Below are 11,234 nucleotides of genomic sequence, written 5' to 3' on the forward strand. Positions count from 1 at the left end.
CACAGATCGAGAAGCGACAACCAACGACCTAGATAACGAGCTCACGTGAGCTCGCGCTCAGTTACTCCACGTCCCGGACAGTAACCTTATTTATCAAGGATTAACATAGAGCTTCCGTTGGTGCTTCCAATTAGTGTGTGTGTGTCTATATATATATATATATATATATATATATATATATATATATATAGAGAGAGAGAGAGAGAGAGAGAGAGACGGGTATAATAAGTAGTTCGTATGGCACACATACTTTCACAAGTTAAAAAAAACTTTCACAACAAATAAACAAAAAATATGGTGCGGAACTAATAATAATGAATTTACGCAAACTATTGCACCGCATATACCTATGACATCGATATGCAGTTTTATTTTTCGTGGCTCATTGCATGCATTGAAGGCATGCAGATTTATTTGGCACGTAAGTAACTTCGTTTTATGCATCTTCATGCATGTCCTTGTTGTAGATTGGCTTCCTTGGCTACTCCATATCATTCATTGAGATGCAGTAGACGCATTGTTTGAAGGCCTCGACGTTGCACTGAAACACCGGCACGAAGGCATCCACACTACCGTCGCCGATGTAGGATGGCATGAGGAAGATGAGCCCCTCTGCCGGGAAGTAGGACGGCATCACGTACGAAGGCGTCCCCGTGCCGAAGTCCAGGTCGTAGAACGGGAAGGTGAGCCAGCTGTGCACCTCCAGGTCCGGGCACAGCACTTCTCTCAGGTTCAACGCGGCGCTTGGTGCGAGTCCTTCCTCTTCGACGGTGCCGGAGCTCGCGAAGTCCACGAATGACCGGAAGTAGTCGGCGTCAGCCACCCTCGCCACCTCGTTGTGAATGACCTGCGCCGCATGCTTCAGCGGCCGGTTCAGCAGGTCGCCCGCCGTGGCTTGCGGGAACGCCCACAGGACGAGATTACCGGCGTACTCCGCCGGCACGCCGAGGCGGTCGCGGCCGTCCACCGACAGCCGGATCGTAGATGTCTCGTTGTGGCCAAGGCCCCGCGCGCGCGTCATGGCGCGCCACAGGTGGGCGAGGATTGTCTCGAACCGGCTGAACGGGCGGTCAAGGCCTTCCGACGCTCTGGCACGGAGAAGTGTTATCCAGTCCTTGGTGAAATGCGTCTTGTGGATGACGATGCTGTTCTTCTTGACGTCGTCGACGGCCTCGCTGCCGATGTTGGTGAGCAACGGTGGCAGGTAATACTCCCGATTGCGGTGGTCGAACTCGACGCGGGACACGGATCGGGGCATGAAGAGCTCGTCGTGGTTGTACACGGGGGGGAGGCCCATGGCTAGTCCCCTGGTGGCGCGCCCCCAGGCGACGAGGAAGTTGCTGGTGCCACGGCCGTCGGTGACGGCGTGGTTGGCCGTGAACCCGACGGCGAGGGAGCCGCAGCGGAACCGTGTGAGCTGCAGCACCACCACCTCATCCATCGCCTCCTCCAGGTTCGGGTGCAGCCACAGCAGCTCCGGCTTGGGCTTGGGCGGCGCCACGTCGACGAGATCGGCGTCCACGGACGCCTCCACGACGCGCGCGCCGTGGTCGTTGAGCAGCACCGCCGGGCCTCCACCGGGTGCCTCCCCGCGGACGACTAGTTGCCCCGCGAAGACGCGGTACTGGGCGAGCGCCACGGCTAGGCCCTTCTCGAGGGCGGCCGTGGAGGGGACCGGCGGCGCGAAGACGTAGATGATGGCCATTTGGATCTGGTACGTTACCCTGTCGAAGGTGGAGAGAGGGACGTACTCGTCCACGGCGGCGGCATCGGTCGACGCAGCTGGCTTGACGAGCTTGGAGCTTAGGATCTGAACCTCCATTGCCGGCCTCGACCTGTCCGGCTTGGAGCTTAGGACCGGCAGCAGTGCGCTAGCTACGTCCATTGGTACGTTGGTGTATCTCGCTAGCGAGTACGTGAAGGTGAAGCTGATCGAGCTAGTTGTTGTTGCTTGCTCTCTTGCTTGGCCCAATCAATCCTTAGGTGCTGCTGCGTTTATAAAGGGCTCCAGCCAGCTGCAGGGGTAGGCGCGGATTTATTTGGAAGAAAACGTGGATGGGATCTGCGGCCAGCTCGCGGGCTCCAGGCGCCGCGCCCGGATCGGATAAGGGAAACGGAACCCACGTGATTGATCCATCCCATCTGGTTCACAAAAGATTGGAAAAAATATATTTAAATCTAGCTGTTCCCGTACCTGCCGGTGAGGTCGGCACCAATAGGATGCTGCCGACGAGGTTTTGTATGGCTGGGTATCCTAAAACATGCAACGTATTCCAATCTTTGTCAGCTTTTGCAGCGTTGTACTCCCGCAAGTAAGGAATGTCCTGCCCACGAGCTCCTGCAAAAGGCAATTCTCCCACCCTCCATACCTCGCCGCAAACCACCCCCTCCCAGTCACCGCTCTCCACTGCTCAAGGGGTTGCCGGCCATCTCCTAAAAAAAAGATAGGCACCTGTGTCATGCGCGTCGTTGTCGCTATCACCTTGTGACCCATGCACGTAGTCGTCAGGGTCGGCACCATGGTGATCACTGCCATTGCGGTCACCTTGGTTGGGCGTCTCGCCAACCAACTGGACATCCTCCCCTGCATTATCATCAGTTGGAAATTCAACTGTGGATATGCTACCGTTTGGAGCATCGTTGGCTGCTGCGCTCCAATTCCACGTTTGGTTTTCTTCAAACATGACGTCACGTGAAATTCGTAGACGCTTGGTTCGTGGATCGTAGAAGCGGTGCCTTGGTGCCAGAACTTCTCTCGTATCCGATGAACACCATCTTGGTGCTAGCATCGGCAAGCTTTGAGAGATGCGGCTCCGCCGTCTTCACATGGGCCACGCACACGAACGCCAGTAGATGAGACAAATCTGGCTTACGTCCGTAAATTGCTTCATACGGAATCCTACCGATCACTGCCTTCGTTGGAGCCCGGTTGAGAAGATAGACCGCCGTCGAGACAGCTTCTCTCCCCGGCTAGTTCTTGCTCTTGAGTAAACTTCTCGCCATGTCAACGACGGTTCGATTGCGCCTTTCAACAACCCCGTTCTACTGCGGCGTATAAGGTGCCGTGAGAAAGCTTATTATGCCGATCTTCTCGCAGTAGTCATTGAACTCGTTTGACGTAAACTCTCCGCCGCGATCCGTCCGTAGAGCCCGAACCTTCAGCTTGTGTTTCATCTCCGTTGCAGCCTTCAGCTTCTTGAATGGTTCAAATGCCTCATCTTTAGATTGTAGGAGAACGACTCACATGTATCTCGAGTAGTCATCTACCACAAGGAAGAATTACTTCTTTCCTCCGTGAGTTGCTGGGGTGATAGGGCCACATAGATCACCATGGAGCAGCTCGAGTGCATCACTTGCACGATAAGTATACTGAGAAGGGAAAGGCCTTCAGTGTTGTTTTCCAACCAAGCACCCGTCACATACTCAATCAACATGGTCGATAAACGGCATCCCAGATACCATCTCCATCTTCGACATCTTCTTCAAGGTGTAGAAGTTAGCGTGTCCAAATCTAGCATGCCATAACCAGGAATCATCATCACTCTTGGCGAGCCAACACTCTGGTTGAGATTGATCAAGGTTGAGGAGATAGAGCCTGTTCCGCGTGCGATTCACACGGGCTAGCACATTTCGGAGGTTGTCGAAGATCGTCATCACTCCGTTCTCAATATCCACCATCCATTCTCGTCAAGTTTCCCGATAGAGATGATGTTGTTGTGAAGCAGTGGGATGTAGTATACTCCGGTGAGTATGCGATGTTCTCCTGTGAGACCCTCGAAGAGGACAGAAGCTTGCCCGGAAATCTCCACATTTGAACCATCGCCGAACTTGACCGAGCCTTGAACATCATATTCCAGTTCGAGGAACTTTTCCTTGCACCCCGTCATGTGGTTACTGGCACCTGTGTCTAGATACCATGACACGTTCTGGTTTCCGGATAACTTCGGTATTACTTTCTTCTCATGAAGTACCACCTTCCGGTTTGGTTTCACAACCGCCGTTCGGACGAGATCACAAACTTTGTCCAGCAGAAGACCTGGACGTTCGTCTTCCTGCTTCGCCAAATTTGCCTTGATCTCCCGCTTGTTAGGCTGCACGAGATCACAAACTTCGGCCATCAGAAGACCTGGACATTCGTCTTGCTGCTTCTCCAAATTTTCCTTGATCTCCCTCTTGTTAGGCTCCGGACATTCCTTAACAAAGTGACCCATCTCGTTGCAATTATAGCACTTGACCTCGGACACATCCAAGTTCCATGGCTTCCGATCTTGAGATTGGTCCGCCTTACCACGACCTTGTGGCTTGCCTTTTCCTTTGCCTGCTTTGGTTTGTCCGCCGTGCTTCGCGTTACTTGAGCCTTTGCCAACGTTGTGCCTTCCTTTGCTACTTGGGGACTCCCAATCTGCGCACGAGTACATGAGTTGGTCACTACCTCCTCCGTTGCCTTTTCGACAGCCACGAGCATTCTCTTCCCATGTCCGCAAGCGTCCGATCGCCTCCGTTATGGTCATGTCGTAAAGCTACTCGAGCGTGCCGATGATGTACGTGAATTTATCAGTCACCGAACCGGAAAATTTCTCCACGATCTCGGCTTCCTCAAGATTCGCACCAAGCGTGCGGATCTCTCCCACCAAAGTAGTCAGATGCATGGCATAGTCGTTCACCGATTCAGTTTCCTCCATCTACAACTTGTGAAATTGGTGCTTCAGCACTTGTGCCCGAGCCTTCGTGACACAATCTTCTCCAATCCTCATCTCCTTGAGTGCGTTCCACGCCTCTCTTGCCGTCTCGAACTCCGCCAATATCATCAGCATGGTATCCGGCACAGACTGGGCTATGGCGGCCATGGCACCTTCGTCGCACTCATTGTCGACGTCGTCGTCCGTGATGGCTTTCCACACTCGAAGGGTTCGGAGAATAATCTTCATGTTGACCGCCCACACGCCATAGTTGGCTTCGGTGAGCATCGGGTACTGGATGGAGATGTTACGATGCACCTGCACGTTGGCGCCGCCCTGTTCCGCCATCAGCACAGAATCGGGCACTTCTTCACCTTGTCGCCTTTCTTGTTCTTCTTGTTAACACCGTTGCCAGACTTGACCGACTACTTGTTGATATCCGTCATCGTAGATCGTAGATCCTCGAAGCTCTAGATACCAATTATTGGCGCTAGACCAAAATACCCGAAGCAACCGCGGACTTACGTGCAAGCTAGCTAGCAGCTTGATTGATAAACAGAGCGCACACACGTCCAGCCCCCAGAAGCTAGCTAGACTGATATCGATTCGATCGATCATTTCGACGGAACTCACGTGAACTTGGCGACACGGAAAAACTGATCGATGGATTGATAGGCAAAGGCTCTTGACGTGCCTTGCTTTTCTTTATTTCTTTTTGCTCAATGACAAATTTTTCCTACCACCAGTGATAGTTATCACCATTTGCTTTTTTGTATGTTGTATGTAGTATCTGTCAAAATCGAGACCATATACGTGTAATATGTAGTATATAATGATGTTTAGGCAGTATATATACTAATTTTTAGGTAGTATGTACCATATTTTGAGCATGCTCTTTTTTCGTACAAATATATACATATTTTACAAATATGACAAAAACTATAGGCTCATATGCAATTTTACAAATATGTGTGTGCGCGCGCTGAACATAGCTTAGTGTCTAACCGACTCTATGTAGTATTCCCAATCCTACTTGTTTTAGAATACTAATCGTACTAGGACTCATGCGCGTACTAAGTCTCATGCACGTGCCGTGCAAGTTTGATCGTGCTTAACTCTAACAAGGCATGACGTCGACCCCTGACGCTAGCTGCACCACTGCCTGTCCGTATGCGCCTCTCCTTCCCGTACCTAGGGAGAAGGTTCAGATACTAGACCGTCTCGTCTTCCACGACAGCCCCAAGCACGTTCGTCTTGCTCCATCGTTGGTCTCAACCACCCCTCTTCTCAGCCCTAACGGCGACCTGACGGTTGCGCAGACGGTATGCGCACCTTCCCTGGCCTGCAGCTCGACGTAGTTGGTTTCGGTCCCCCATGCAAGCGGTGCCCATGCTCCTCGTGATCAAATCGCAGCTGAGCTTGAGTTAGAGCATCTCCAACAGCTGCGCAATGTGTGGCGCGCTAAAAAAACGTTTGCAGCACGCTGTTTGTAAGTTTTTGCGCGGCGAGGAGCGCTTGCTCCAGCGGCCGCTGCAACGTATAGCGTTCGCGAGCCACTCCAGCACCCGCTGCAAAAAAGCGCGCGCTCTCGCACAAACAAAATATGCATTCCAAACACAACCAAAAAGTCAAACACAAACAAAATAAATCAACAATAAATAGTTGAAATTCATTATTACAACTCAAACAAATAGTTTATCTTGCAATAGACCAAATAGTTCAATAATACAACATCAAACGCACAAATCATGATGCTCTTTGTCGGCTATTCCATGCCGACCACTCCTCGATGAGATCCTTCCGAAGATTATCATGCGTTTAGGCACGTCGAATGGCATGATAGGAGGCAACAAAACGGGTGACCCTGGCAGACCTCCGCCGCACGCGCACGGTATGTCCCAAGAGCTAATACTGAGAGTACTCTAAATCTTGACCACACTCATTCTCGATGATCATGTTGTGCATGATCACACAAGCGTGCATGATGTACCAAAGCATCTTTTGATCCCAAAATCTAGCCGGTCCTCTCACAATAGCAAATTGGGCTTAAAAACCCCAAAAGCTCTCTCACATCTTTTCTAGCCGCCGCCTGAGCATTGTGAAATCAAGATTTTTCTTACCTTCCGGTTTTTCAACGGCTTCACAAATGTTTGCCTCTTTGGGTACATGCCATCCGCAAGATAGTAGCCATAGTTGTATGTATAGCCATTTGCTATAAACTACACCGGTGGAAGTTCATCATTTGCAATCTTATTCATTAGTGGTGACCGATTAACAATGTTGATGTCATTCAAAGATCCAAGCATTCCAAAAAAAAAGCATGCAAAATCCAAGTCTCTTGATTGGGAACCGCTTCAAGGATTATAGTGGAACCTTTTTTGGCCGTGGAATTGACCATGCCATGCCTTAGGACAATTCTTCCAACTCCAATGCATGCAATCTATTGAGCCAAGCATACCTGGGAAGCCACAAGCTTTGTTCATCTCCAATAGCCTTGCGGGGTCTTCAGAATTGGGAGATCTCAAATACACCTGGCCAAACACTTGCACAATTCCGACTGCGAAGCGCTTGGCACACATGATGGCTTGAATCTCACCCATGGCAAAAGTGGTCATCAACTAGATCAGCGGGAATACCGTATGCCAACATACGCAAAGCGACTGTCACCTTTTGAAAGGTGCTATGCCCGAGCTCTCTGGCGGCATTCCTCCTTTGCTGAAAAACCGGTCATGGCTCGCTAGTTTATCTGCAATGCGCCTGAACAACTCGGTGCTCATCCTAAACTGGCGCCGGAAGTATTATTATCCGCAAAATAGTGCCGCATCAATCTGTTGTGGGCATCGATCCTATCCCTCCAAGTTTTCTGCCGACCCATAACCAAACCGCTGTGCTTTGGTTTTTTATTGATGTGCATAGCTAGGATCATTGCAAGATCCTCCTCCTCTTCAATATCAAATTCTTCTTTGGAAGAATCATATGACAAACTGATCTACAATGTTCAGTTTAAACTAGGCTATAAATACTACAAACAACATGCACCAAATTCATGTAAAAAGTGTGAAGTTGAAGCAATGCAAACCTTGCAAGCATTTTGTCGAACACCTTGTGGGCGCCGAGCGGCAGTGGGCGGTTGGGCGCTATTCGTCGGAGGAATGGCGCGCGCGAGGGGCGGCGTCGACTGGAGGGAGAAGGAGGAAGCGGCGGCGGCGCGGGGATAGGTCGGGAAAGCGCCGGAATGGTTGCCAGAACAAATGGGGTGGTGCGGGCGGCGGCGCCAGCGCCTAGGTCGGGGTAGGTGGAAGTCGCGAGCGGGTGCTCGAGTGTGCAGCGCGCGGTAGCGGGTGCAGAAAATAAACGTCGTGTGATGGTGTTTTGGACCGCGCGCTGAACTCTTTATGCCGCGCGCGGTTATTGCGCGTCCCTTGAAGCTCGCTTAGCGATTGCGCGCACGCTAAAAACCATAAATTTCCGGCACGGCGCTTATATAGCACGGCTGTTGAAGATGCTTATATAGTATGTTAGGCTTTGCCTGCCAACGCTGATGCTGCCACTTCCGAGGTTGCCGAGCCCATGATTGAGCGAGAGCCTGTGTTGTTGGCTTCGGCAAAGCCAGCTTCCTCTGTTGGACGCATGCTCACAGACCTGCCACACGTTGTCATGGCTGTTCCCGCTTCGCCACTGGTGCTTTCCTCTAATCAAGTTGAGAGCCTCGAGACTTTGACTCTTAACGTGGCAGCCGTCATGGAGCAGGGTGCCACTGCTAAGTCTGGCCCGCCCGTGACCTTCTCTCCAGCCGCCCCGCTTCTGGCAACAACACAGTACCAGCCCATTGGAAGCCCGTCACCCATGTTAGCATTCATTCGTGTCGTAGACAGTTTAGGTGCATGTTTGCTTTTTTCTTTGTACGTGTGCATGCCGTGGGCATGTTGCATAGCTGTGTGTGTGTGTAGCCCGGGTCGTGTGCTAGGTAGCCCGGGGCACTGGCCACTACCAGTTCAACGTGGGATGGCACGTTGTGCGTGCTGGGAGTGGCGGAAGTGTAGGATCAGCTGTTTAGCTTAGTTTGCATGTAGCTCATGTTATAAGGAATAAGGAGAAAACAAAAAAGCCGCAAGAAGTGTGCGCGGCACAAAAATCTCTTGCCATCTTTGTTTCAGTTACAGAGAGCGTGAGAGTCCATCTTCAGTGAGAGAGAGATCGCCGGCGACGACAAGTGGCATCAGAGCCCTGTTGACATCCTGCGGACATGGCCGGCGGCAAGGCGGCCGGCAGCAAGGCGCCGGCTGAGGAGACCAAGGCGGGCGGCTCCGGGTCGAAGACGCCGCCACGGTCGCGGTCTCCGTCACGGTCGCCCCAGAGGCGCGGCCGGAGCCGCACGGTGCGCGGGCACGAGCTCGCAGCGCCTGTGGTGCAGAAGGTGATCCGGGAGTCCGGATCGACAAGTTGGCCGATGCTCACGAAGACGAACTACAACGACTGGTCTCTGCTCATGAAAGTGAAGCTGGAGGCGCGTGGCTACTGGAACGCCGTCAAGCACGACGACGTCGACTTCCACGAGGACCGCATGGCGCTGGAGGCCATCCTTGGAGCGGTGCCGCCCGAGATGGTGGGGACGCTGGCCGTCAAGCCGACGGCGAAGGCGGCGTGGGACGCGATCGCCACCATGCGCATCGGCGGTGACCGGGTGCGTGCGGCCAAGGCGCAGTCTCTAGCGCGGGAGTTCGAGACCATCGAATTCCGCGACGGCGAGTCCGTGGACGACTTCGCGATGCGGCTCGGGTCCATGATCACGAGCCTGAACATCCTCGGCGACAAGGTCACCGAGGAGAAGGCGGTGCGCAAGTTCCTTCGTGTGGTGCCGCAGCGCTACGCACAAATTGCTATGTCCATTGAGACGCTTGTTGATCTCTCTACTTTGAGTATAGAGGATTTGACAGGGCGCCTCAAGGCCGTCGAGGAGCGCCTCGACCACGGGAGCGCCGGCCGCAACGGCGGGCAGCTGATGCTGACCCACGAGGAGTGGTTGGCACGCACTAAGCAGCAGGCCCCTGGAGAGGGGTCATCTCGCGGCAAGCCGTTAGGGAGAGGCGGCTGCGGCGGAGGCCGTGGAAACGGCCAGCGCGGCGGCAAGAGCAAGGATGGTGGCACGTCCAGCGGCGGCGGGCAGGGCTCGTCGGGCGGCGGCCATCGTTTCAAGGGCACTTGCCACAACTGTGGGATCCAGGGGCACATGGCCCGGGATTGCTACAGGCCCAAGCGCGAGCGCAAGGAGGAGGCAAACCTCACGCAGGCCGCCGAGGAGCAGCCAGCTCTGCTGATGGCGGTCCACGCTGGGCTGGTGCAGATCACCGACGAGCCAGCACACGAGCAAGTCAACCTGAACGAGGAGAAGGTGATCCCTAAGGCGAGCCGAGCTGATGTGTGGTACCTCGATACGGGGGCCATCAATCACATGACCGGAGACCGCAACATGTTCTCATCCATCGACGAGACCGTCACTGGAACAGTCAAGTTTGGTGACGGGTCGGCCGTCGACATCCGCGGCAGAGGCTCCGTCATGTTCATGTGCAAGAACCAAGCACACTGCGTCCTCACGGAGGTATACTTGATTCCCAGATTGCAAAGTAATATTATAAGCCTAGGACAACTTGATGAGGTGGGATGCAAGACCGTGGTTGAGGCCGGCGAGATGTGCATCTTTGACGCCGAGCACATGTTGCTGGCGAGGGTGAGGCGAGCACCCAATCGCCTGTACAAGTTGCAGCTGCAGATCACCTCCCGTGTCTGCCTCCTCGGGAAGGCGGACGACGCACCGTGGCGCTGGCATGCGCGCTACGGGCACCTGCACTTCCGCGCCCTGCACGACCTCGCCGCGCCGGACATGGTCACAGGCATGCCCGTGCTTGATCGGGAGCAGCAGCTGTGTGACGGGTGCGCCATCACCAAGATGCACAGGGCTCCGTTCCCGCGCGCATCCTCATATCGCGCGGAGCAGGGGCTAGAGCTCGTCCACGGAGACTTGTGTGGCCCCAACTCACCGGCGACACCGAGCGGGAATCGGTTCTTCTTGCTGATCGTCGACGACCACAGTCGCTTTATGTGGGTCGAGATGCTGCGCACCAAGGACGAGGCCTTTCGCTTCTTCCGCAAGATCAAGGCGCTCGCCGAGACGGAGCACCAAGTGAAGCTGAGGGCGTTCCGGAGTGATCGCGGTGGCGAGTTCAACTCGCTGGAGTTCAAAAACTATTGCGATGAGAACGGCATCAAGCGGTACATGACGGCTCCCTACTATCCGCAGCAAAATGGAGTGGTAGAGCGCCGCAACCAGACTGTGGTGGAGATGGCGAGAAGCCTACTCAAGTCTATGCAGGTTCCGGCGCGCTTCTGGGGCGAGGCGGTGAAGACTGCCGTGCACATTCTGAACTGGGCGCCGACGCGTGCGCTCTGCGGTGTCACACCGTACGAGGCATGGCATGGACGGAAGCCGGACGTCTCCTACCTGCGCACATTCGGCTGCACCGCATTCGTGAAGAAGGTCGGGCCGGGCGTCACAAA

The 11,234-nt window shown here is 53.9% G+C and overlaps 1 protein-coding gene across 1 annotated transcript; it reads right to left on the reverse strand.

The window, feature by feature from the left end:
• Positions 1–212: 212 nt before the first annotated feature.
• LOC109748064 (putrescine hydroxycinnamoyltransferase 3) lies at positions 213–1,959 on the reverse strand. The gene has a single exon (XM_020307123.4). It carries the CDS (start codon positions 1,883–1,885, stop codon positions 482–484), a length of 1,404 nt encoding a protein of 467 aa, XP_020162712.1. The 5' UTR covers positions 1,886–1,959; the 3' UTR covers positions 213–481.
• Positions 1,960–11,234: the final 9,275 nt, after the last annotated feature.

This window comes from Aegilops tauschii, chromosome 2 (assembly GCF_002575655.3).
Source record: "Aegilops tauschii subsp. strangulata cultivar AL8/78 chromosome 2, Aet v6.0, whole genome shotgun sequence".
Lineage (NCBI taxonomy): Eukaryota > Viridiplantae > Streptophyta > Magnoliopsida > Poales > Poaceae > Aegilops > Aegilops tauschii.